This window comes from Gadus chalcogrammus, chromosome 21 (assembly GCF_026213295.1).
Source record: "Gadus chalcogrammus isolate NIFS_2021 chromosome 21, NIFS_Gcha_1.0, whole genome shotgun sequence".
Classification (NCBI taxonomy): Eukaryota; Metazoa; Chordata; class Actinopteri; order Gadiformes; family Gadidae; genus Gadus; species Gadus chalcogrammus.
In genome coordinates, this window is record NC_079432.1 from 17,791,428 (window position 1) to 17,818,824 (window position 27,397).

Here is a 27,397-nt window from a genome sequence, read left to right on the forward strand (position 1 = left end):
TGTCAATATTTCTCCCATACGAGGCAACTTGTTATAGCAAACACCGGCAGCAATAAAGGTACTGCTGAGCAAGAGCCAAGCATCCCTGACGCCTGAGAGCCGCAGTGCACCTTGGCGGTCCCTCCACCATGCCCAGCGTCTCGAGGAAAGGCTAAGAGACAAGGTTGTTCAAGATTGGGTACATTCATGGTCACAGCTCTGTTTTGGCACCGCGGTGGTGGAACGAGCTCCCTCCCTCATAGTACTTAGTTGTGTAGCATCTTATCCTAGCTATCTTTGTTGTGTACGGGGAATGAGTTAACCGAGCAATTGTTAGTGCTTTGCCTTTGGTTCTATTAACGTCCTTACTGTACAGACAGCGATATATTGTTTCTGACAAATGTAAGTCCATTTGGATAACAGCGTCTGCTAAATGCCCTGAATGTAAATGTAATGGATTGCTTACATTAGTGTGTGTGTGTGTGTGTGTGTGTGTGTGTGTGTGTGTGTGTGTGTGTGTGTGTGTGTGTGTGTGTGTGTGTGTGTGTGTGTGTGTGTGTGTGTGTTTCTGTTTAGGATTACTGCCAGACCATCTGCTTAGACTCCGGCACTGACTACAGGAGGCTGAGCAGCACGCCGACAGGGAGGCAGTACTACTGGTATGAGCCGGCCTCCATGGCTCCCTCCTCTCTTCCTATAGTGCACCTGTAGTTGTTATGCATCGCTCTGCTAAAGGATAAAAAAAGCATCCTCTTCACAAACACATACATGTTGGCCTGCATGCTCTCATGGACACACACACACACACACACACTCACCACTCATCGTCTCTCACCTGCCACTTGACCCTGTACTTCCTTTCACATTTTCATGCACACACAAATGCACACATATTCACTTTTTTTGTGTGCATATGAACACCGCCAGCTTTTTTTTCCTGAGGGGGCAGAGATAAAGGGCCCCTGGGATGGAGGCACGGGGACCAGGAAAAAGAGCTGCGCTACCTTGAGGGCCGCGTGAAAGAAAGACACAGAAATCAATAGACTGCACAAAATGGCTGAGCTCGAAAAGCAAGTTTTCCATTTTTTTTGAAGCGTTGAGACCGCCACAAAAACACTGGCACGCACACACTCAAAGTACTAGAGTGGTCGCTAAGGTGTTCTTTCTGGTTGCTGGGGGGTTATGGGTGGTTGCCACGGTGTTCTGGGGGATGGCTGGGTCAGTCTAGGTAGTTGTCAGGGTGTTCTGGTTGGTTTCTATGGTGTTTTCCATGGTGCTTTGGGTGGTTGCTAAGGTGTTCTGGGTTGGTTGCCATGGTATTCTAGATTGTTGCTAGGGTGTTTTGGGTTGTTGTTGTGGTGTTCTATGTTGTTGACGGTGTTGTTATGGGTGGTTGCTAGGCGGTTGATGTGGTTTATATAGCTTTTCCAGGTGGTTGTTAGATTCTTACTGGCGGGTGTCTATGGTGTTCTAAATGGTTTCTATAGTGTTCCAGATGGTTGAAATGTGTTCTGATTCGTTGCTAAGGTCATCTGGGTGGCTGCCAGTTTCTCCAGATGATTTTTGTATTGTGTTATACATTTAAAATGATCCACCGTTAATATTACTATCACAATTAATTAAAAAAATTAAGTACATCCCAATAGCTGCAGGGAGCTCAACATATTGTTTTATAATGTCAGCGGGTCTAAATATTGTGGGAGGAGGGACAGTTTATAGATCTTGATAATATAGATGACAAGAGATTACAAACACCTTTGCCATTTCAGTGTGAGTAAAAAAACGATGTGCGCTTTTAAGTTAAAGCAAACATACACAGACACTTGGCAATATTATTTAGACATGCATTCAAAGGGGCCTAATGCTGCTGTTTAGTGTGTAACATCCTGCCCTCTGCTAATAGATTGTAAGGATAAGTACCCCTCCCCTCCTCTCTCGTCCCATTGCACCACCCCCCCCACTCCCCGCACACAACATCTCCTCACTGCTCTTAGTGTTTGATGCGTGGCCACTTCACTATTGTTCATTTCGTATTGTATTATTCTATTTTTTTCACCCTCTGACTCTCTGTGTGTGTGTGTGTGTGTGTGTGTGTGTGTGTGTGTGTGTGTGTGTGTGTGTGTGTGTGTGTGTGTGTGTGTGTGTGTGTGTGTGTGTGTGTGTGTGTGTGTGTGTGCGCAGCACAGGGGAGGCTGATGCGGAGGCCTTCATGGACGCCCTGTTTGATGAGCTGGCCTTGAGACAGAGACGCGGTATGGAAGGAGGAATTTATTTTTTAATTGTTCACAGAAAGACTGAGTGGTGGGTGGGTGAGCGGCGGGTTAGAGGGGAGGCGGAAACACACGTTCGACTAAAGCCTCCACCAATACAGGGGGTTGTGTAAAGTAGGGGTGCGGGAGGGCTTAAAACAGACCCGACAACCTCATGGCAGTAAAGAAGTTTGCAGATTAATAATTGATACGATTATTTTCTTCTTTTTTGTATAATCTATTATTTTTTTCAGATAACTAAACAGAAAATATAATTTAAGGAAAAGATGTTCCACTTATAAACCTGAACTGCATCCTCATTCACATGGTCAAAATGTATATTGTTAAGCACACAACAGCTAGAAAACTCAAAGCACACATTTCTCAAGTGAATTAAGGGCTTTCTTCAAAGCATATATCTGAAAAATCTTTGAAATTCTGGGGAAATTAAACATTTGTAGTCAAGAACACTCGAGGAAGAAATATAAATATGATAGAGTTAATTATAAAGGAAAATGGTTAATGAAGAACTTCCCCTTAAGAAAGTGAAACAATATATCCGTGTCGGTACGATAAGGATGTTCATAGAACCAAGAGCATGAAACAATAATCGCTAGGTTAACCCATTCCCCGTATTCAACAGAGATAGCTATGATAAGATGCTACATAACCAAGTACTCTTAACTAAACCCAACATACAATAAGTGCGTACATTAAGTGCCAGGACTTACAACATACAACCAGTAGGAGGGGGGGGTACTAGTCACATCAGGGTGGCGGAGACCGGATCAGTTCAGACCGTTTAGAGTCTGGTCCCTTGCTGGAGAACTCCAGGGCGAGCAGGTCACTAGATAGACTAAACCAGGAGAGCCAGAGAAGGAGCACAGGGATAATTGGATCTGAGAAATCCTCAACTCAAATATCCAGATGCCGTAAAGCTGAACAAAACATAGCTTTTGTTATCTCTCTGTACCTATGATCTGTAAAGCTGGCTGAAACAGAGCTGTTGTTATGTAACGACAGGTGTAGGTATTGCGCGATGGTATGAGAACTGAATGCCATTGGGAATGGGGTTGATTGTTTGGTTTCCGTAGCGATGGGGCCACGGGTGTTGACGGTGCTGGGCAGGGAGGTGGTGCTGGAGAAGACCTGTGGCTCGCTGGCGGACTGCACCTTCCACCAGCTGTGTGGCACGGTGAGTGACCACTTCTTTTCCAATCACTCCTTTCATTCCTCTGCACCCGGGCGTCTTCTGTGAAGTCTACCCTGCCTCAGTTCCGAGCAGTCAGGCTCTTTGTAAGTGCGCACTTTATATTTAAAGCAGGCTTACAGCAGCATTGCATCGCCTACACTCAATAATTTACACTCGGTAGCTTTGTAGCGAGCTGCTTGCCTCATTTCTTAAAAAATAAGTCATTTGAACTTCTTGAATCTTGGCTCATCCTGCTAGTGACCGCTCATAACCAGTGGGCAATACGCCTTGTAGCAACACGGGTTTGATTCCCTCCTGTGGTCTTATCCTACAAATCATTCCCTCACAACCAGCTGATCTATTATCTCCTCACTTTCCTGTGTATAAAGACACCAAGAAAACGAAACACGCATATATATTTAAATGCTTATCATAATTATTTATGTGCAAAAAAAGGCATACGCGAAGCATGGAACCAGAACGAACCGGAACGGGGGCTGAGTGATGAGCTCCCCTCAGGACCCTCACCTTAAGGCCTGGGGGGCGGTGGTGGGGGGTCTGACCTCGGGTGTCTGCTGCTCTGTGCTTCAGCCCACGGGCGCCTGCGACTACCTGGAGATGGCCGGGCACTTTGACACGGTGTTCATCCGGAACGTTCCTCTGCTCACCCTGGAGCTCAAGGACCAGGCCAGGCGCTTCATCACCCTCATCGACACCTTCTACGACCTCAAGGTAGCTGCCCCGAGCCCACCACGCTATCAGACCATGTATATATACATATTAAAGACAATATGGTTGTTTTGATAACATGTTTCTAAAGATTGAATGCGTTAACTATTTATGAATGTAATATTGCTGAAGTATATTTAAATAGGAGGAACAACGATCATTTAAAAAAAAGTGTTATGTCCCTTATAGCGGCCCTGCTCAAGTCAAGATAAGTTTGATCAGGTATTCTTGACCCAGACTTCATACAGATAGACGGTTTGTGGGCAATGCCACAGCAGATAGGCGCACACCGGCAGGGCAGAAAGCAGAAAGGCGTTAACTGGGCTTATCCCAAAAGGATAGAAATTGTGAATCTTTAAAAAGGTGGATTTGATTCATAATCGAATGGTTTGTGTGCGCGTAGATTTACTTTCATAGATACACAGGGCTTTCTATCAGATGCGTGCAGGCTATAATTTCCAACATCAGGCCATACAATAGTTGGCTATTTGGACTTAGGCTATCCAATGTCCACTCACTCTCAGTAGTTACACAACCATCTGCTTATGGGTTTTCGTTCTAAACTATTCAGCTTCTGTGATTGGTGTAGAAGGAGACTTCTGTGATTGGTGTAGAAGGAGACTTCTGTGATTGGTGTAGAAGGAGACTTCTGTGATTGGTGTAGAAGGAGACTTCTGTGATTTGTATAGAAGGAGACTTCTGTGATTGGTGTAGAAGGAGACTTCTGTGATTTGTGTAGAAGGAGACTTCTGTGATTGGTGTAGAAGGAGACTTCTGTGATTTGTGTAGAACAGGGATGGGCAACTTTCATGATAAAGAGGGCCACATTTTTTATCATAACCATCGGAGGGCCACATGACTGCACACTTCAACTATACGTGAGCTGAGAGAAGCTACATAATTTTGAATTTGGTAGATGATTTCCTGTATTCTGGTGCATTTTGGCGATGGCCACTACCTAAAAAATCGTCCAGAATCATAACCTATGTACGGTATGTTAATTGAACCAACATACATTAATTTCAGTTCCCCATCCCTGGTGTAGAAGGAGACTTCTGTGATTGGTGTAGAAGGAGACTTCTGTGATTGGTGTAGAAGGAGACTTCTGTGATTTGTGTAGAAGGAGACTTCTGTGATTTGTGTAGAAGGAGACTTCTGTGATTGGTGTAGAAGGAGACTTCTGTGATTGGTGTAGAAAGAGACTTCTGTGATTGGTGTAGAAGGAGACTTCTGTGATTGGTGTAGAAGGAGGCTTCTGTGATTGGTGTAGAAGGAGACTTCCGATGTCACCGACATCTCCTGCTAAATGTTGCCACAAACACCTCCCCTACCATCAGGATTATTATAGAGCATTTATAGATTCACAAATCGATATGACTTGAAGAGGTTTGAGTCCGTATCTCTTATTTTTCTTATTTTCTCTTAAGTTATTGGAAAATCTGTAAATACACTTTAAGCGTAATGATGAAGGATAATGTAAACCGTAGTTTATGTATTGAGACAGTGTAGGCTGTGTCCATCAATGGACTAAATGTTCCAGGTGAAACTGCCAGGTCCATAAATCGTCATTTTTGTTGCTCATTTTAATAAATCTAGCCTGCTTAGAACATTTCAAACTCGGTAATACATTTCTGCAGTAAACTGATAATCCACGCTGAAACAAGCATTAGCTTCATGACATTAACATGCAATAGAAAGACAAACCATCACATTCGGCATAGTGTTTTGTCATTCCATTATCCGGCTTTACAAGGAGAAATGCAATGCAATATTATTCATACATTCATACAATGCTGTCATTGCTAAAAACAAACAAGATGAGCCAGTGAAAGCATCCAGCAGAAGGCTGACCCAACCCCTGATCCCCGTCTCTGGCCCCCAAGGTGAGGGTGGTGATCCAGGCCAAGGCCCCTCTGGAGGCTCTGTTCTCCCACTCTGGAGCCGGAGACTTCAGGGACCGACAGCTGCTGGACGACCTGGGCCTCAGCGGGGTAACAGAGCGCCTGTCTCACCTCCTTACCTGCCTTCACATTACCTGTCTCACCTCCTTACCTGCCCTAACCTTACCTGTCTTACTCCTTTACCTGGCTTCACCGTACCTGTCTTATCTCCTTACCTGCCCTAACCTTACCTGTCTTACTCCTTTACCTGGCTTCACCGTACCTGTCTTATCTCCTTACCTGCCCTAACCTTACCTGTCTTACTCCTTTACCTGGCTTCACCGTACCTGTCTTATCTCCTTACCTGCCCTAACCTTACCTGTCTTACTCCTTTACCTGGCTTCACCTTACCTGTCTTATCTCCTTACCTGCCCTAACCTTACCTGTCTTACTCCTTTACCTGGCTTCACCGTACCTGTCTTATCTCCTTACCTGCCCTAACCTTACCTGTCTTACTCCTTTACCTGGCTTCACCGTACCTGTCTTATCTCCTTACCTGCCCTAACCTTACCTGTCTTACTCCTTTACCTGGCTTCACCTTACCTGTCTTATCTCCTTACCTGCCCTAACCTTACCTGTCTTACTCCTTTACCTGGCTTCACCTTACCTGTCTTATCTCCTTACCTGCCCTAACCTTACCTGTCTTATCCTAAAGTAAAGAAAGCTGAGGAAAGACTGAAACATGGCTTTGTTCCATGACACAACCTTCCTCTAAGATGACTTAATGCCAAAAGGTTTAAAAGGTTTGGGCTGTTTATCCTTTTGTGATTCTTCCCGGGGTTTGCAAAGAGCAATGAGGCCCCTCTTTGGTCAATCAGTTCAGTGAGTACGTAGCCATTAGCATTAGCATCAGTGTGCTTATGTAAACTCCCAGTTGCCAGAGCATTTTTTGCCCAACTCTATATATAAATATACAAATATATTGTTTCTTCTTGGGCTGTGTGCAACAGTACAGGTAGTCCAAACAAAAAAATAAATATTATAAAAATACAAAACAGAAATAAATATTGATTAGAGTAGTAACTGCTTGTAACATAGGCAGGATTCCAGTTTATTTAAAGTAAACAGATAAATGTTTGCATTACCTGCAAGGTTTACCTGCAAGTTAATGCTCTTGCACAGGGGAATTGACATCAGCTAATGCTACCTGCTACATAAGGGGATAACTGAATCAATCCACATGAACGGGTCTCATTGCCCTTGTTTACGAAGGGTTGCAAAGGTAAAAAAAAAAAAGCCAAGATCCTGAGCTAACTCCTACATACTCTTAGTATGTGGGACATATTATAAGGGAACACATTCATTTGCTGGGAAATTAAATTGCAGACATTTTCCATGAATATTTGTTTTTCATTCATATTGGCCCTTGCTCGGATTAGGTGATCTAAGTGTATTTATGTATTCTTTGACCCTGATGTGTGTTCTCCACTCCTGCAAGCAGAAAGCAAATATGTTGTTGGATGTTTTCTTTCAAGCCCTCTTTTATAAAGATACATTTTCCTTTAGTAATCTCAGATGGGAAATTCATGAAATGTTCCTAGATTGAATGCGGTTGGAGCCATGATCAGGTTTTTATTGTTTTTGTGTGGAACGGGAAGCAACCAGTCTGTGTTCTGTGTCATCGAGGGTCTGGGCTTGAACCTTTGTTTTCTGAGTGAAACATTGTGGTTTAAACATGTACATGCTGAACTGTGAAGAAATGGATGTCAGATCCCAGAGATATACTGCTCACTGGACATTGGTTCATGTCCAGTCCGGACCACATGTCCAAAACAACTTCTCCCTTTTGCCCCCCCCCCTTTGCTTATTTAGGAATATTGGTGTTGTTAAAAGTCATTAGAGAAAGTTTGAATGGGTTGACCTTTGACCCTGGTGTGTGTGTGTGTGTGTGTGTGTGTGTGTGTGTGTGTGTGTGTGTGTGTGTGTGTGTGTGTGTGTGTGTGTGTGTGTGTGTGTGTGTGTGTGTGTGTGTGTGTTGTCCCCTCTAGGTGGCAGCCGAGCAACTGTCTCTCTTCACAGCAGAAGAGGAAATCTTTGCCTTCAAGCGTACAGTCTCAAGACTGTTGGAGATGCAGACAGACGCATACTGGAAGCAGGGCGACCGCACTAAGGAATCAAACTAAACACCAAAAGAAAACAGGGAGTCCCTCCCGATACCCTGCTTATCGCTGAGGACACTGAACCAAACCATTATTTTGTCTTTATTTCAAAGTTATCAAAGAGTCGGGCACTTGAAGGGCCGAACTTAATATAAAGAAGAAATAATACATATAGCAACAATATTAATGTTTTATAGGCACCGAATACTACTTATAATGTCTTGGTACCATTTGTTCCTTGGGCTTGACTATATTCTGCGAAACCTATGGACACTTTCCTAACTACCTCAATGTGTCTTAAGTTGATCTGTGGATTGTTGCTGATCAGAGGGCCTCTAGTGTATGGAAGCATCTGTTACCCATGAGGCAAACCGGTGCTTAATTCAAGGAGAGACCGTCTATGACTTCATTGGTCTTTGAGAGTAGAGGAATACTGCCCTCTGTTGGTGAAAGGGGGAAAAGAGAAAAACGACTGACCACGTTACACCTAAATCCTAACCTGTTTTTATTTTGTGTAACGTGTATTATTGATCAATTAATAAAATGCTTGCAAATAAACTAACTAGTGTTGACTGAGAAAATAAATCTAAAAACCGCTAATTTTCTATACAATTATACAAAAATATCAAATGTTATACTGTGTGGATTATCCATAGTTCACCATGTCCCATTATTAGGGGTCCGAGCAGTCCCCTATTGTTTCTACAAGGTTTTTTCCCCCCCTCAAATTCTGCAAAAAAGTCATACTGCAGCCCACCGTAAATCGAAAACTAGAAATTTTCAAATTTGTAGTGTGCACCCAAAGGTGGCGCTATTGTGAAAGAAACATTAATTAGGCTCACCAGATTGACCTGGACTCAAAATTATTTCAGAATATTAATCTCTAGAATCAGATGCATCTATAGAACCCTAAATGTAAACTGTTCCCACAATTTCATATTAAAGCCAAACATGATAAAAAAGATTCACAGGCTACAAAAATAATCAAAATTTTACCAAAATCGCCACATAAAATCTTTAGTCCGAGCCTCACAGAAATCATCAAACAGAATTTGTTTTATTTAGTTCCATTTGAGAAATATTGGCCAATAAAGTTGGAGCAGTTAGCCCATTTTTCTATCTATGACCATTTTGTTATTGTGTAAAAAAAAACATAGGACTATTATTAGTGGATACCAATACCCCCCACTACCCACAAACCCAAATTGTGGTACTGCACCCAAAGGTGGCGCTATTTAATTTTTTTTAGGAACTAGCCTTATTTCTCCTTACTAGATTAACCTGGACTCAAAATTCTTTCATCATATTAATCTCTATAATCAGATGCATCTTTTTCACCCTTGTTTCCTGCTCTAATTTTTTTTACTTTTCCCACAATTTCATAGAAAAGCCAAACGTCCACAGTCTCAACCCATTTTGCCTGAACATTTTGTTATTGTATAACTACCATACGGCTATCATTAGGTGGATACCATTAACAGTGAAAAAGATCTGTACTATTTTAAGAAAGCCTAAGCCCAGTTCAGACCAAAGATTCGCCTCGCAACTCCTTGCGACGAGACTGGCTGCGACGTTCTAAAACTGGGCAGTTCACACTGGTGCACTGGGCGGCGAGGGTCAGGTGGTTTACCTAGCAACTGTGAACGCTCTGGCACAGCTGAGAGCCGCAACAGCATCAGCATCAGGCTAAAAAGAAAAAAAATAGCCTAAATTAGGTTTGCGATTAGGTTGCTTGAGCTAGCAACCCAATTTACCCTCCCGGTCCCTACACACATTGGCAGTTTATTGGGTTTCATTCTGAAGCCCAGTTCAAGATGAAGATTGAGAGTTCGAATCCTGATTAGAGCATTATGAACAAGCTGAACATGACATTCTGTCATTGCCACTCATTTAAGAAACACACATTGAACAGCACTTGAAATTCATCAGGCAATCAACATTCCGGCTCATTAGGTTCCAAGAATCGGACTGCCAAGACACAGTATGGCATTAAGGGGAACTTCTTCGTTAACCATTTTTCCTTCATAATTAACTAGTATTCTTGACTACAAATGTTTAATTTCCCCAGAAGATTTTTCAGGTATATGCTTTGAAGAAAGCCCTTCATTCACTTGAGAAATGTGTGCATGGAGTTTTCTGGATATTGTGTGCTTATCAATAGACATTTTGACCATGTGAATGAGGCTGCAGTTCAGGTTTATAAGTGGAACATCTTTCCTTAAATAGGACAATTATATGTTATATTTATATATCTTCCATTAGTGTGTTCTTGACTTTTAATTTTGCTTGGACCCCGTTAATCACCGCTTGCGGTTATATTTATTATTACTTTTGATGAGAAACAAGACATCGTTTTCAAAATTACGATGACTTCTTTTCATTTCCAATGACCTTAGCGCAATGAAAACGTGCGTTCATGCGTTGGTTACGGCAGTATAGCTCATATGTCAATAGATGGCAGCAGAGGTAATGATTGTGTCGATTGTGTAACAGCTTGTTGCATGGTGGGATGCATGAGGTCATCCCTCTGCACCATTCAGCCTGTGCTTCCTGTACTGGCCCTGCCCAGTCCAGCCAGTCTTTATTATTCAGAACCTTAACCTCCACTCTATCCGATCCAGGTCTGCCCATGTCACTGTTCAAGGTTTCCTGGATTATTATTAATGTTTTCTGTTTGGTGTCAGTATAAACATGTCCTTGCATTCTACAGAGGCATGCATTGACCATGTTTGCCTCTCAAATGCTTAACGGTTAAAATTCAATCCATGACATAAATCTGAGTTGTAATATAATGGCAAAGTCCAGTAGCAATGCTGAGAAATAATGCTTCATCACCGATACGTTCTGAGGATGGTTGATTGCCCAGAGGCCAATGCCTGAGTGTGTGCTAGTTGGTTTAGATTGGAGGTTAGCTTGGAGTATCGCTCAGAGTTTAGCTTGGAGTTTAGCTTGTTCAGCACCCCCCCCCCCTCCCTCTCCTGTCTACTCAAAGGGTGTTGGGGGGGGGGGGAGTAATCCAATCAGAGCATTATGCTGCTTGGACGGAGAAAACATAAAAATAAGGAAAACACCACAACACAAACAGCGAAGCCTCCCTCCCTCCCCCTCCCTCCGCTAGCTCTATGGATGTATATGTATTTTTGGGTCAGCTCGCTCCATTCCTTTTATGCTTTGTTTTACACTATAACTTTCTGTTATAAAATCTGTTTGTATAGCACACACACACACACACACACAACCAAAAGGACCCTTCCAGCAGACCACGTCAGTGCAGTTTGGTAACATAGGTGAGTGTGTAGTTGGCTGCTGTTGTGGGTTCCCTGGCCGGTCCCAAAGCAGTTATTCCTTCATTCTCCCCAGCTGCGGCTGACAGCCTCAGAGGGGACAGCAAGGAAGAAGAAGAAGAGAGCCAAGTGTACAATTCTCTGTGCTCTACAATTTATTGTAGAAGGTTCATTGTGTTTTGAAGTGAACTCCGATATGAGAAATGAGAATGCTACCAAAGAAGACATAGGGACATAAGCACTACAGTTGGTATTCACACAATTCAAGGGTATGGCCTACATTGGTGTGTGTGTGTGTGTGTGTGTGTGTGTGTGTGTGTGTGTGTGTGTGTGTGTGTGTGTGTGTGTGTGTGTGTGTGTGTGTGTGTGTGTGTGTGTGTGTGTGTGTGTGTGTGTGTGTGAAGCATCTCCACAGCCATATGTGAGGTGCTGTAGGATTTCACAATAAAGACAACCTTTGAAATATAAAAATTAGCTTCAACACACACACACACACTCCCGCCGGCATGCACCCAGTGAACAGTTAATATGGCTCTCTGCAGGTGCTAAACTGCTGCATCAGGTATTCTCTTTGGTGCGCAGGGAACAAAGAAAGAGTCAGTTTGTGTGTGCGTGTGTGTGCACACGTGGGTCTGTGTGTGTGTGCGTGTGCCAACCAACCTCCAGAAGTGCTATGATTTATCATTTGGATATCATTCTTTCCACTTGTGTAGGTCCTATACTACATATTTTTTGTTGTTTAATATTTAACCCTGACAACCATTGTGTGAAGACACTGACTGAGTATAACATAGGGTGTAGCCTATACCTGTCTAAGAATGTTAAACAGAACTGTGTTTGTTCAGGTATGATCATCAGATTAAATGTGTTATGTTTACGTTGAGCTCCGACTCATTGACTGATCATTGCACACAGGCGAGCCGAATGGCATTCCTGCACAAAGAGAACCTGCAGAATACGAGCCTGTTGTGATGAAGAGAGGAGAGGGAGGGGTTGGGGGAAGGGCTTTGCAGAGCAGCACCACTTACAGCAGGGAGAAAGGTATAGGATTTCTTCTTGCCTTAATCTTTGGCTAATAAATGGGTTGACGTCATCTTCGATGAGTTGGAACTGGTTTCAAAAGGGGGCGTGTCACGTGTGCCCTGACAGCCGTGATTGACAGTCGCTCCCTCAACGGTTAAAGGCGCCGTACGCAGTTCCACACCGGGGCAACAGGCGGAGGGTCTGCGTCAATATCAAAATACACTAAACTAAACCATTAAAATCCTTCTTAAACCGGTGGGCTTTAAATGCTAATTTTATTATGGGTCCGCATAGCAAAAGAGGTCGACTACATGTCTATGCTAATTTTGAACTATGGATCACCATAATAATAGTTTATATCTGGTCATAAATAAGTCAACACGTGTCATCCAATAAGAACACATGTTAATAAATGTCAAATAGGCTACCGAAGTTATTTGGTAAAGAGAAATCGAGTTTATAGGCTATATTATTGATAAATACATTTTTATAAATTATTTAATAGGGCTTTTTTCACTATCAGTACAGGATTTTGAGTGTGAACATGTCCGGACGTGCCCCGTCCCCGGTCCATACAGTGGCTAGTCTCGGCATGCTGCCTTCTCCCCTCTCCTGGAGCGTGTCTCTTTAAAAGGCGATCCTCTACGGGCTCCAGGGGGCTGGCTCTCACCGACTCGTGTTTGGTATGTGTGTGCGCGCGAGTGTATCTGTGTGTGCAGCATTGAGAGAAGCAGAGCAAGCGAGGTACAGTAACCCAGATCGAGGTGGCGTTCTTATTCCATATCTACAGTGATAGTTGTCCTCATTAGCTTGAATTGTCCCCTTTTGTAGTTTTGTTAGTGAAGTCAAAGAGTGTAAGTCGAAAAGATGTCCACTGGAAGTGCGGGAGTGTGAATGTCGCCTGTACGGGATCTGGTCTTTGGTTTTAGTCGCGGTTCAGGACCAAGTGGCTGCTGGACGACGGCTGCAGGGTTTCCCCACAGACTGTGATGACGGCTGAGCCCCTTCTCCGTGACCCTTGATATCGAGTGGGTGTAGTGCACCGTTTGGTTACCTTGTAGTAGGCTACACTGTGTGGTTACCTTTTTTTTGGGGGGGGGGGGGGGGGGTTCAACGCATTGTTATAGACGATTGGACTGCATAATGTGTTACATTAGACAGGAGGGGGTTGTTTGTTTTGTATTTATTTTGTTAATAGTTGTAGCCTTAGCCTGCCGTTTGAATATATAAGCCTAACCTCCATTTTAGACATAAACATGGCTAAAGGGGTTTGGATTGAACCTGATGTGTGATCTGTAATTGTAAGCTTATGTGTTAGTGTTGCTGTTTGTGTGTTGTCTTAGTGTTGCTGGTTGTGTGTCCTCCTCAGGGTTAAAGAAACTGTCACGAGCCTCCTGGAGGCTTCAATAGCAACAAAGAACGGGCACGCGCATTCATGGAATGCGACTTTGACAGCACTTCGTCTTTCCCAAACTAAAGTTCATCTACTGCGATCGGGGATACGTGGTTTTTTTCTTCCGCTGGCCGAGATGGCGGAGGTTTCGGATCTCGACCTTCTCAGCGACTCGGACGTGGCAATTGACCCTGACTTTGAGCCACAAAAGCGGCCACGGTCGTGCACCTGGCCGCTGCCCCGTCCAGAGTCAAACGCCGCGAAACCGGAGAGTAATGACACAGATATCATACCCGAGGAAGAGGATGACGAAGAGGACCATACCACCACGGCCGCTATCGACATCCACGGCTCGAACGGGGCCGCGGAGGACCATAGCAGCAGCAGCCCCGTGGCCGACGGGCTGCTCTCTTCCCTCGGCCAGGAGAGCGGAGGATCCCCGCTCTCCTCCGACTCGCTGTCGGCCACGTCAGGCGCTCCGGCCGCTGACGGCCTCGGCGCGCAGCAGACCCCGAGGAAGTCGTCGTCACGGCGAAACGCGTGGGGAAACCTCTCCTACGCCGACCTGATCACCAAGGCCATCGAGAGCACGCCGGACAAGAGGCTGACGTTGTCGCAGATTTACGACTGGATGGTGAGGTGTGTGCCCTACTTCAAAGACAAAGGCGACAGCAACAGCTCTGCAGGATGGAAGGTAAGCGTGCGCCCTCCGCTCCCCATCCACACTCCGCCTCCCCTCCTCCCCCCTACTTCCGATCAAAACAAAAACAAAACACATGTGGCTTGCATTCGCTCCATCGCACATGTACGTGCCTCATAAATCAAGACTTGCAGCGCGACAGCCTCCGAGCCAATTAGTGGAGCGCAATTATTTACAATTTATCTTCTGGGCTCTCTCTCCACATGTCTATAATTTATAATATGGAAATTGTCAAGCAGTTTGTCTCGAAACAGAATATAGCCTATTAAGGCCTACTGCATGACGTTACCTTTCAGGGAAGCCCAAACCATAATACAATTACATAGAACGAAGAAGCATGCAAAATATGTTAAAATATCTCATTGGACTAGGGCTGAATGAAAACAAAGGCCTAGGCCGGCACGTCGCGGTAATTAATCGCCAATGCGTCTGCAATGTGTATGTATCTTCAGTCACTGTCACTATGTTGTACCTTAACCCCCCCCCATTACACACACACATTCCCCCATGTTTGTTATTACCTAAAACCTGGATTTCATCCATGCCAGTGTTCAGGGCCAGGTCTAGGCAGCAGCCAAGGGGGTTGGTTGTTCTTCCTTGTGGACAATTGCAACTAGCGGACATGCCATGGGGTCACATGGGCTGTCGTTATGGTGGGGGCAAGACTTCCCTCAAAGGACGTGGCTTCATGGTGGGGGGGGGGTGGGAGGGAGAGAGAGAGAGAAGTATAGGGGATGAGGAGGAGGAGGAGGGGTATGCTCACATAGCACAGAGAACAGCTCTGAGATCTCAAATGAGGGGCTCTCCGTAAAATCGCTTACTAATCCAAGGTCTTCACAAATGAGAAGGGGAAGTGAGGGGGTGATGATGTTTGGGGCACACTCAGTCAAGGCCAGGTTCATTGTGGCCGCCGTGCTGGGCTGCTGACCCTAGAATGCTGGGACTGGGGGCCAGGCGGGGGCCTGTGTAGGGTTACTATCCAGAGGAGGGCCCAGGCCTGGGCGGGGGGGGAGGAGCTCATGGAGGATCTGAAGAAAATGTATGCAATGAAGGGAGGGCAGGACCCAGGGAAGGGCTTTGGGCAGCTGGCCCTTATCTCAGGTTTTGTTGATCATTAGCAGCACACATTTGGGCGGGAGAAAAGAAGATAGCATAATCTTGTTTGGTCTCATGTACATGAATGCACGCGACAGCTTTTTTTATGATACACTATTACTGTCTGCAATACAAGCAGTTTAATGAACACCAGTACCCTAACACAGACCAACACCAGTACCCTAACACAGACCACCGTGCCGGGCGACCGGCTGCTGTTCCCCTGCTCTCCAGCAGGGGAGTACACCCTGTTTGAAACTGATATTCTGAATTGAAGGGAAAACCTGAAATGAATCAAAACATGGAGTGGGGCGGCCCGCGCGCTCCCGGCTGCTCCCAGGCCCCGGGTGCTCCCGGCTCCCGCGCCCCGCATGCTCCTGACTCCTGGTCCCAGGCCTCGCATGCTGCTCCCGGGTCCCGCTCCCGGGCTCCCGAGCCACGTGTGCGCCCTGCTACTGGTCTGGGAGTGGAGCCGTGGGCCCGCCCATTCTGGTATCCCCATCATGAAGCCGGTAACTGGGCTCCTCCCCTCATGTTCCGGAGGGATCGTTGTTCTGGGATGACTACTATCTCACTAGAACTCAGCAGCAGCAGTATGCACGGTAGTGACAGGCCAAGGCCAGGGCTCAAAATAGACACCTGACTACATGCCTTTAACCCTGTGTGTGTGTGTGTGTGTGTGTGTTCTCTTGGCTGAACTTTGTGCTCTAGTGTTACCTAATCCTGCCCTAACAGGTTTTTCCTATTGCGGGGCAGCTGCCAGTCACAGGCCCGACCTGGTTGTGTCACGTAGGCGCTCAATATAAAACACGCGCAACACACACATATGCATGTTTCAGCTTGAACCAGCACACACACTCACACTCAATGCACACATATGCATGTGTTCAGCTCGAGTACACATACACCGGACACTCTGCATACGCTGTATATACGCCACCGCTAAACGTTTCTCTGTGAGACGGACATGTCGGGACTCACCCAGAACAGCTGCCTGCTCATGTTTGCGAAGGTGCTACACGTTTCACACCATTCATTCTTCCCGCCTTTCTGGCGGTTATCAGCCCACGCTGAGCCCTCTGTTGGCTGGCCAGGCTCAGGCCCCGCCCCATTTGATCCAGACCCATTGTCCTCCGCATGAGGGGGACTACAGGCCAAACAAAAAGTGAGCTGTCTGTAACTGTAAACTAGTGCAGAGAGAGGTTTGTCTTCCTGAAGGAACTGAACCGCACACGCTCATGGACACACACACACACACACACATACCGAAAGCGCACACCAAATACACATTACACGCACACGCACGCAAATGCGCCCACTCCCCCCACTGGCTGAGTGGCGGGGGGGGGGGGGGGTGGGGGGATGTTGGAGAGGAGCTCTCGGTCACTCCATGCTGATTATCATACTAATGGCCGCAGAAGACCCTCTGTGTTGATACTGCAGAGCAGGGATGGTGTATGTGGGGCAGAGAGTGGAGGAGGGGCCAACCAAAGGAAATGAGCAACGCTGCAACAGAAATAAACCATTAGGGCTTTGATTGGTTTCTCTTTCCCCCTCCTCGCTCCCTCCTGAGGAGTGTGTTTTTGGGGGGTGGGGGTGCTCTGGTCAGTGGTCCCCTCCAGGCCGTGTTGTAACGGTGGTCTTAGGCAAGGACTTGGTATGGTGCAAGGCAGATTGTTGACAATTGAGAGGGAAAAGGCAATGGTAGGGGGAGTGGGAGGGAGGGGGGGGTATTAAAATGAAATGTGTATTACAGCCGCCCCTTGGCATGGATCAGGGGATGCAGGGCGCGGGGGTGGGGGGGGGGGGGGGTCATGGGAACTTGATGGCCTCAACCTGTAACGCTGAACAGTGTCACTGTGGAGGCTGCTCACCAGCAGGCCACCAGCGCTACGGTTCTCGGGCCTTCTGAGCTGGGGAGAGGGGCCGGGGCCGGGGCCCGTCGCTGGTCCGGTTGTGGGACCGCCTCAAGACACGCAATGTCCTCCGCTCATCGAAGGGGAACCATTCTTTACAAAGCGGTTTCATATCATCTGACTCAAATTGTGTTGGGGGGGTAGCGAGACTGGTTATTATTCCATATGTTAGGTGTCTTATTATCATTTAAAGCTTCTCTCCCTCTTTGAACTGACTGATGCGAGAGGGTTGAGAGAGAAAAGAGGAAATGTGATTTTTCTGTCTGTCTGTCTGTCTGGTCTCTCTCTCCCTCTCCCGCTCATGTAACTATCCACCCGACCATTTCTGTGTCATCTGCTTCCCCTCAAAGCCACTTCTCAATTATTCAATGCATTTTGGATTAATTCAGATCACTGTATTAATTTTTTAAGTGGTGGTCCTTGGCCAAGCTCCCTCCCTTCTTGTTTTATAAGTCAGTCTCTCTCTCGTTCTCGTTCTCTCTCGTTCTCACTCTTTCGCTCGTTCTTTTTCTCTCTCTCTCTCTCTCTCTCGTTCTCACTCTCTCTCTCTATCACAGACACACATCCCACATCCCACCCTCTTCTCATGGCCCGACCCCCTTATCTGTCTGGTAGTAAACCATTTTGATGAGTGAAAACAGCCCGCTCCTCTGCTGCAGCCTCTGCTCCTCTCAGCCACAAATCTTGGAGAGTGTCCGGAGCTCTTAATGAAGGACGATAAATCTGGGCTCCTATTCGTGTGGTCTCCCCATTTGTTAGTTGTCTTCAAAGCCCTATGTACTCACTGGTACACACACACACACACACACACACACACACACACACACACACACACACACACACACACACACACACACACACACACACACACACACACACACACACACACACTTCTGATTGGGTGGATAGGTTCTTCTGTGTGAATCCCAGTGTATTTCAGGAGGGGAGAAACACATGATGCTGGCAGCAGCACGTGCTGTGTTTGCTCGAGCTCTTGCAGCAACACACATTGAGCGGTCTTGTGAGGGAGAGAGAGAAATGCACTGTAAGCAAAACAGAAAGTTCCTCTTTGGGCTATCTGCACGCGCCTGGTTTGAGATAGCATCCCACCAAGCTCACTCCCATGTCTGCCTCTCGGGTGGGGCCTACGTGCTGCAGACCCACGGGGCCAGAGAGGGCCCCATGTGCGCCATGTCGCCATAACATTGCTCTCTTTTACCAGTCCTCTCTATCCATTGACACTGGCCAGATACTGAGAAGCGTATCAGTACATTCTCAGTCATTCCTAATTACAATGCATTCATTGTGGCAAAATAACCCAAAATTCAATTTACGATATATTACTGTAATTCTGGAGGAGGGGTCGTTAATAGATGTGACCTTAAAAGGTCACCAGCAGAGTAGCTTATGCACACACACACACACACACACACACACACACACACACACACACACACACACACACACACACACACACACACACACACACACACACACACACACACACACACTAGGGATCACTCTATCCGGTTGACTACTTGACATAAAAATAACGCGGCCAAAGAAGGCCATTCTGTACAGTAGAGCTGTAGCGACGCGGCGAAATTTGACGTCGACGTCAAATTTCTCCGTCGACGATTTTCGTGGACAATGGACAACAACACAGAGAACACAGTTCGCACTTTGCTGAGTCTGTTGCTTATTTGGATACATGTTTACCGTTTAATGGGAAAGAAGGCTCGTCGCCTTTTATTATGTCCGTGGTCGTTGCATGGACTATAAGTCATCCAGCTCAGGTTGCGTAGCCGTGCGTGTGTGCGACTGTGCGTGTCGGCTCATTAGCATCTGTACCGTAGCGGCCCGTACCGTAGCAGCACACCTCTCCCAAGTGGCCAAATTGGCCTGGCCTGTGCCGTGTTCCAATACCCGTACTGTCCGCACTTACTAGCCAAAATTTGAGTACACAGTACGTTCCAATTCAGATCCGGCGAAAAGAAGTATACTTCAAGGACCCGGATGCCGTACTCAAAACGGGCTAATCGTGAAGTGTGGATCGAAGGACACTCCCCGTACTCAACGGCAGCCATCTTAGCTACGTAGCGGAAGAGGCGGAGCCAGGCTGAGCCAAAGTCGGCGCATTTTCCACATAGCCTGCATTAATAGTCATTTTGTAGTTTTTATAGCTTTTTATAGCTGCTAGGCGTAAAGAGTTCACCGTTCAAAGCGAGATGTTTATTGCGGGGGAGGAGCCACGGCGGCAGTCGTGATCGTCATTTCCGGTAAGTGCACCACAGAGTACTCGATTTGGAACAGCACTCGCATCTAAAAAATTAGCGTACTCAAGTGAGTACGGATAGTGCACATAGTGTACTTCCTTTAAGTATACTCATGGAAGTACGGGTATTGGAACACGGCCCTGGCCAGACTGGCCACACTCACACTGGCAGATTTGAGCACGGCCGGCCTTTCATTTTGTATAACAGTGAAACTATTTTATTTATTTTATTTTGTGTAAAGCAGAAGGTTTTTTGCTGTGCAAAACTGTTGTTAAATAAAGTATATTATTAAGAATTTTTTTGGTATTTATTTGAGATACATTATGGTTTTTATTAATCGAGCAACAGAAATAGATAACCATCCAATTAGTCATTAGATTAGTCAACTAATCGATGAAATAATCGCCAGATTAATCGTTTAATAAATAATCGTTTACCCCCAGCCCTACTGTACAGTCATAGTGATTGGCCTCTTTACTCAGCTCTGATAAGCCACATTGCTGAAGTGGGCCCCTCACCTCTTCCCTCCCCCATTCCTCCTTCAGTGTAATCTATATGCCCCCATACCCCGCACTCTCACGCACAGCCTGCTGTCGTCTGCTCCGAGCCACCTTCCCTACTTCCCTTTAGGCTCTCTCTTGGTTTCCTTCAGCCTTTAACTCTTTCCGGCTTCTCTCCTCCAGTTTCAGCAGTTTTTAAACTGTAATATGTTTTGCTTCTGAGCGCGTCTCAAAATCATACCGCCAGCCCGCCCGCCACCCCACCCACGTAAAGCCCCCCCCCCCCCCCCCCCCTCCTGCGCTACCGTTGCTGATTAACATTGAATTGACTATAATAAAGCTTTCTGTGTAAGACCGGAGGGAGGGAGGGAGTGGGGGGGAAGGTGACAAGGTCATACTTGAGAAATGACGTGTGTGTGTGTGTGTGTGTGTGTGTGTGTGTGTGTGTGTGTGTGTGTGTGTGTGTGTGTGTGTGTGTGTGTGTGTGTGTGTGTGTGTGTGTGTGTGTGTGTGTGTGTGTGTGTGTGTGTGCGCCCCTGACTACATGGCTATACCCTGGCATGGTGGATCCTGCCGTGGGTGTATAAATGTGTGATTGTGCAGTACTGATGGTGGAGTGTTTGAGTGGCCACAGGCTTAGAAAGGCTTGATGCTTTCTGTTGGAGACGAAAACTAGTCCAACTTGTGAATTGTCTGGCTTGTCCGCTGATTTACATCTCGACATTGTCGAGATGTAAATCAGCCACGACTGTTGTTCCAAACCAGTCTCAAGCAGCTCCCCAAGCTCTGTCTTTGTTTTGTCCGACACAAGTTAGTGCATACGAGCTGCCGGGCTGGGTGGTTTCCTCCAATAGCGGCCTTCGACTAACCTCTCCACCAGTGATTCTTTGCTTACACACCGCTGCGTGTGCTCACGTCCTCTGAGGCTGAGGATCGCGGTCTAGAATTCCAACACACTTGAGGAAACCCAGGCGGACCCAGGCGGAGCTGTAATGTTTCAGATCCTCTGTCTAGAACAGTGGGTCCATCTTTTTTTTTTCCCTTGCCTTGTTGATATCGTTTCCATGGTGCCCCTTGGAACCCAGGCTCCAGCCCGCCCACCCCTTCCCTCTCAAACTTAAAAAAATGCAGTTTACAGCCTTTCACTCTGAAATGTGTGTGTGCATGTCAAAAAGACAGCTGGGAAATAATGCTGTGTCCATAGTTTTTGTCTCCCCAATGTCCACCACACAGCTTAGCTCGTAGTCTCATCCCACTTTATCGAGTCTCGAGAGAGAGAACGAGTATGAGTTTGATGAGTTTGATGATGTGGAGACTCCCATTGGCCAGTGCACTGTCCTGTACACGTTTGACGGTAAGTCTAAAAGGTGTGTGTGTGTGTGTGTGTGTGTGTGTGTGTGTGTGTGTGTGTGTGTGTGTGTGTGTGTGTGTGTGTGTGTGTGTGTGTGTGTGTGTGTGTGTGAGTGTGAGTGACTGGGCTGTACCTCGCAGAATGAAGCGATCCATTGTTTGGCCTGTGCTAGCCGCTGAACACTGCCACTGAAAGGCAGCAGCCCCAGCTGCAGTTCCACCAGAGTGGGTGTGTTTCTTTGTGGGTGTGCACATATGAAGTCCTGAAGGGTTTCCAGGACACTGTATAAGAGAAGCACCGCTATATCCTGCGGTGTTTCACATGTGTCTAACACACCGTGTGTTTCACATACATGTTTTCAATGTGTGGCAGCTATGGGTGTTGTGGCGTGCATGTGCTGGGCTTGGTCCTTGGGAACACATTGGGGAGAAGAAAAAAAGCCTAGCTTACATGTTCACCTTTGCCCCACTAAAGCAGGTCTGGTGCCTCCTCTGGGTGCTACAGGCTGCTGGGGTTGAATTCACACTGATGTTCTCTACAACTGGGCCCACTTCCGCTTTTCTGTTGCTTTATTTTCCTCTGCCGTCATGGGAAAACTAGAAAAGGGGGAGAGAGGCTCTTCCGACTGGAGGTCTGTAGACGAGTCGGCTGTTTATAAGTAGCATGGCCTACTGACTCGGGGTCAGCTTCTACCCTTCTCAAATGACCTCGGCAGACATCTCCCAGACCGATGGCATGCTAGCGGGCCACACGGCAGAGACACACGGCAAGCAGACGACATCTATGCATGGCATTTCAATTTTTCTAACTGCATTGTTTGGCAAATGTCTCTTCCCCCTAACTAAACCTAGAGAGAGAGAGAGAGAGAGAGGATTTCCCAACCCAGGTCATAGGTTAATGTTCTTCTGAGACTGTGGAGTGGGTGAAATCGGATGCTGTGTGTGTGTGTGCGTGCGTGCGTGCGTGCGTATTCATCTGTTAGTGTCGAGCTGCTTCAGGGAAACTCAGGACACGCGCACATTGTAGAACGTAAGATGGTGGGTGTAAAACGAAGGGTGGTCCAGCACTATGATGCTGATGGTCCCACGTGAGGATTGGCCAGGGGGAGGGATGACTTGTGTAGTAAAGGACTGTGGCTGTGGTGGATGCAGTGTACTTACTGCTGCTGCACTTACTACTGTTGTCTCTGTCTCTGTCTCTGAGGCAGGCAGATTTTTATGTCAAGTGGCCAACAGGACAGAGAGATCCCTAGTGTGTGTGTGTGTGTGTGTGTGTGTGTAGGGGGGGGGGGGGGGGTTGCTTATGAGGGCATGAAATCGCTCCAGAGCCCCAAGGCACGTTGGGCAGCGCTCCACCTCTACCCAGAGAGTCGGTCTCTCGCTCCTCCAGCCTATCACAGTTGCCATTTTCGAGTGTATGCAGATCAGATGCACGCAAATACTCCTTAAAAAACATGTGCAATTCCTGTCTACTTGTAGCTCTGCAGACCATTCCCATGATGACCCTCTTCCTCCCAGCTGGGGGCCCCATCAGTCAGGCATCATGTACCTGCATGCTGCTGGGGAGAGTGATGGTGCTAGTGGGGCCTACAACCCCCAGACCTGGGTCCGACCTAATGGGGCCTCAGGCAAGGCTCAATGGCAAGGGGCCTATATCACACATACAGCGGGGCCCAATGGAGACTGTGTTGTTCCTACATTGTGCTGAGTACTGGACGTCCCGCTTATGGCACACGAGTCTACATCCCTCATTGTGTGTGTGTGTGTGTGTGTGTGTGTGTGTGTGTGTGTGTGTGTGTGTGTGTGTGTGTGTGTGTGTGTGTGTGTGTGTGTGTGTGTGTGTGTGTGTGTGTGTGTGTGTGTGTGTGTGTGTGTGTGTGTTCTCACTATATGCAGAGGGGGCTGGCTGGCTCGAAGCCATTGCCTCAGCTGTTGTTGTACATTTCTTTCGTTTTCCCTCCACTTCTAAATCCACACACATTCACCCCCACCTCTCTGGAGGCACCAGGTCTCAGTGCGGAGGGGAGTGTGGGAGAGAAGGCAAGGGGCCCACTCTTTTCTTCTTCCACACACACACACACACACACACACACACACACACACACACACACACACACACACACACACACACACACACACACACACACACACACACACACACACACACACACACACACACACACAGTCTCACTAGAGCGAGGGAAGCACAGTACAGGCACTGAGCCCCCTCCCCCACCTAACCACCATTCCCGGCAAGCTGGGCCCCTCCACGGGCTGACTGAAAGCTACAGCGCTTTTCTGTTGACCCCTTCGATCCCCTCCTGGGATTGGGTTCCCTGAGTGTTTGTGCGATGGCCCCTAGGTTTCCGTTTCAGGTAGACGGGGGGCTGTTCACTCTGGTGAAACCCCTTGTTGGTCGAGATATGCAAAACAGCCCGGGAGGCCGGTGGGAGCTCCGCCCTCGACGGCTTACCCCGCCCCCCCTCCCCCCCTCCTCCCTGACCGCTGGCCCGTCTGACCTGTGGCAGAGGGCCCGGCGGCCTAAGTGCTGCTCTGCACTGACGCTGCTCAATACCAGCCAGGAATCCATCTTCATACGAGCACTTTGAACGTGTGCATTATTCAGTGTGTCGTGTCATGTGATTGGATTGGACATCCACGTTGGGTTGTTTGCGGGGGAGGGGCGGGGGCGACAGACTGTTGCACGAAGAACACGGCATTCTGAGAGAAGGTGCCGTTGATTACCTCGCGATGACACCACCACGCGGTTAAAAGGCTGTGTGTGTGTGTGTGTGTGTGTGTGTGTGTGTGTGTGTGTGTGTGTGTGTGTTCTTGAACACTGTGTTTATGTGGACGTGCACATGGAATGGGGTTTGTCATAACTTTCTTCCTTTTTCCATATTTTCTTCCCACTCTGACGACCAACCCAGTGGTCCATTACTTCCAGAAGGTTTGGCTCACTTATGGAGCCTTATTGGCCTGTCCTGCTAAAATATGGGTTTGTGTGTCTGCTTCCTTCCCCCCCGCCCCTCTACTAGTTCCTCTGCTTGGCCTTGCTGAGCTCTTGTCACGCTGGCAGGCGGCAGTGTTGTGGTGGTGATGTTGGTGATGATAATGACTATGATGAGGCCTTGTCCTTCCTCATGGAAAAGGATTGAGACAGGCTAGAGGTTTTAATGTTGAGAGCCCTTGTCTGTTGCCCCGTTCTGCGTTGGGTAGAGGAAAAATGGCAGCAAAGAGTGTGTCAGTGGGTTTATGTGTGTAAAGATAGAACAGTGAGATAATATTTGGTAATATTTGTGCACAACTTTTGTTTGCTCTGTATCGTTTTCAGCCAAGTGTTTGCATAGCTTGACTTAAAATACGCCAGAGGGCCTCGGACCAGTTCTAGAACCAGCCGACCACACCTTCTTTTCTTTCCCTTTTTTCTCTCCTGCTGCACAGGCCATTGAACCAGTTGAGACCGTTGGCAGGTTTAAGTTGGTTTTTAACAGAGGTGGAAGCGTGCGCGTGTGTGTGTGTGTGTGTGTGTGTGTGTGTGTGTGTGTGTGTGTGTGTGTGTGTGTGTGTGTGTGTGTGTGTGTGTGTGTGTGTGTGTGTGTGTGTGTGTGTGTGTGTGTGTGTGTGCACATATACAATACATTTTCATTTCATGATCCCTATCTGTCTGTTATCGTATTACTCTGTCAGTCAAAGTGAAAACATGGAAAGAAGTCAATTGGCTATTGCATAGCAGTAATAAGCCACATCTTTCAATCTACCTCCCTATCCTGTCTCTGTCCCTTCCGCTTTCTCTCTCTTTCTCTCTCTAAAAGTCTCTCCCTACCTCTACCTCTCTCTCCCTATCTCTCTATATATCCCTCCCTCCTGGGGGATGCGGTGGTGTTAGTGCTCTATTTTGGAGCCGCAGGGACACAGACAGCCAGGGACTGAAGAGGCCACCCCGGGCCACGTGGGCCCTGCACCCACTGATACGGGACACTAATCCTCTCGTTAGCATTAGCCTGTATTAGCCCACATCTGTCTGCACTGCGAGTGGAGGGAGGGAGGGAGGGAGGGAGGGAGGGAGGGGGGAGAAAGAGAGACACACACACACACACACACACACAGACTGAGAGACGGAGAGAGAGCGAGCACACAAGAGCAATAGGAAGTTTATTTTTATGTCTGTTGCATTTTGCTTTCATTCTTTTCTTACTCTCGTAAGCTGAGCCTTCCTTTTACCCTGTTTCCTGTTTATCTTCCTCCATAACCCTCCATTTATTTACTTCTCTCTTCCGTTCTCTTCCTCCCTGTTTCTTTCTCACCTTTTTCTTTCCCTCTCTTTCCTGCTCTCTTTGCTCTTCTGCCCGTCTGTAATCGCTGAAAACTGTACGGAGACAGCGCAAGCGCTCCTCGAAGAGCAGGCACTCCCATTGGCTGACTGGCACTCCACCTCCGAGCCCTGATTGGCCAGAGGCCTCAGTGTAGGACTCAATCAGCTGTGTGTGAGCGTATGTAGGTCAATGTGTAGCGATGTGAGCCATGTTTCTCACTCCCTCGCTCTCTCACTCTCTCCTCCGACACCACATTGGTTTGTGAACTGAGGCTGTTGTGGTAATTGGCAGAATTCCAAGTTTCTAAAACCAAGAGAGAGGAGGCAAGAGATGAAAGGGGGAGGGTGGGTGTACTGGGGGGAGGGTGGGTAAAACGGGGGTGAGGGAGGAAGAGGAGCAGGAGCAGAGGGGGTGCAGGTGGGGGAGAGGGATTCTTCCACTCGCTGGGTGCCCTGTTGCACTCGCCGGTGCAACAGTACAGTGTGTTAGTGTGTCAGAGAGACGCGCGCTAGGTAAATACACGGCTCCTTGCAAGAAAATTAGCAAACAAAGCAGTTTGTGTTGAGCTATCGGTACATTGTCTCTCTGTTTGGAGATGGGATTAAGGCCTTGGAGAGAAACCTGGGAAAATGCAACTAGGTGCTTTGTCTTCACCTGTTGTCGTCGTTTCACCATTGTACTGACCTAGGACGAATTTGAATGTATTTAGTCTGCTCTCCGTAATAGCGGTCTCTAGACACGTCTGTGTTTGTGCGTGTGTGTTGCCTGCTAAGAAATGCTACACTCTGCTTTACATTAGTGAATAATTCAAGCTCCCTTTAATAACCATCCTCCTACTATCACTGCAGCACACGCTGAACCCCGAGGTGCACGCGCGCGCACGCACACGCACACACACACACACACACACACACACACACAGTGGTACAGTAGACTACAAACAGACTGTAAAAAGCAGGCACAATAGAGTAGCAGCTTTAACTTAACTAGCACCCCCCCCACCGGCGTGCCCCCCCCCCCCCCCCCCCCAACCATGTCTGCCTACGTGCTACAAATGAATAGCCCTCTGCAGCAAATAGTCCTCTCAATGTTGTTTCTTGTGTGTGTCACGTTTTACCACCTCTGCCCTTTTTATGTTTTGAAAATGTATTAACAGACAGAGTTGGTGAATCTAGCCCATCCTAGTCACCAAGTCTGCTCATTCTTGGCCACCAGACGAAAGTCCTTGTGCTTTTGGGTCACGTTGGATAAAACAAGATAATCTTTAAAAATACCAAAAATAAATAAATCAGGAGTTGTCTCTTGTTTGCGAAGAGGGAGGGGAAAGTATAGCGCAGAGGAAGTGGCCAGTCAGAG

General features: G+C 47.2%; 2 protein-coding genes across 4 annotated transcripts in view; both read left to right on the top strand.

The window, feature by feature from the left end:
• afg1lb (AFG1 like ATPase b) overlaps nt 1-8,760 on the top strand; it is a 29,579-nt gene extending 20,819 nt beyond the window's left edge. Inside the window, exons 8-13 of the mRNA XM_056580915.1 lie at nt 556-638; nt 2,161-2,231; nt 3,323-3,423; nt 4,012-4,152; nt 6,033-6,140; nt 8,078-8,760. Of these exons, the coding sequence (XP_056436890.1) occupies nt 556-638; nt 2,161-2,231; nt 3,323-3,423; nt 4,012-4,152; nt 6,033-6,140; nt 8,078-8,212 (639 nt within the window). The 3' untranslated portion in view covers nt 8,213-8,760. The remainder of the gene's footprint in view (nt 1-555; nt 639-2,160; nt 2,232-3,322; nt 3,424-4,011; nt 4,153-6,032; nt 6,141-8,077) is intronic.
• A 4,404-nt stretch (nt 8,761-13,164) lies between these two features.
• foxo3b (forkhead box O3b) overlaps nt 13,165-27,397 on the top strand; it is a 34,482-nt gene continuing 20,249 nt past the window's right edge. Inside the window, exons 1-3 of one of the 3 annotated variants that reach the window (XM_056580835.1) lie at nt 13,165-13,239; nt 13,425-13,523; nt 13,865-14,582. In XM_056580835.1, coding sequence (XP_056436810.1) covers nt 14,025-14,582 — 558 coding nt within the window. In that variant the 5' untranslated portion in view covers nt 13,165-13,239; nt 13,425-13,523; nt 13,865-14,024. Of the gene's footprint in view, nt 13,524-13,864; nt 14,583-27,397 lie in introns of all 3 variants that reach the window. The other 2 variants (XM_056580833.1, XM_056580834.1) reach the window with 2 other exon arrangements.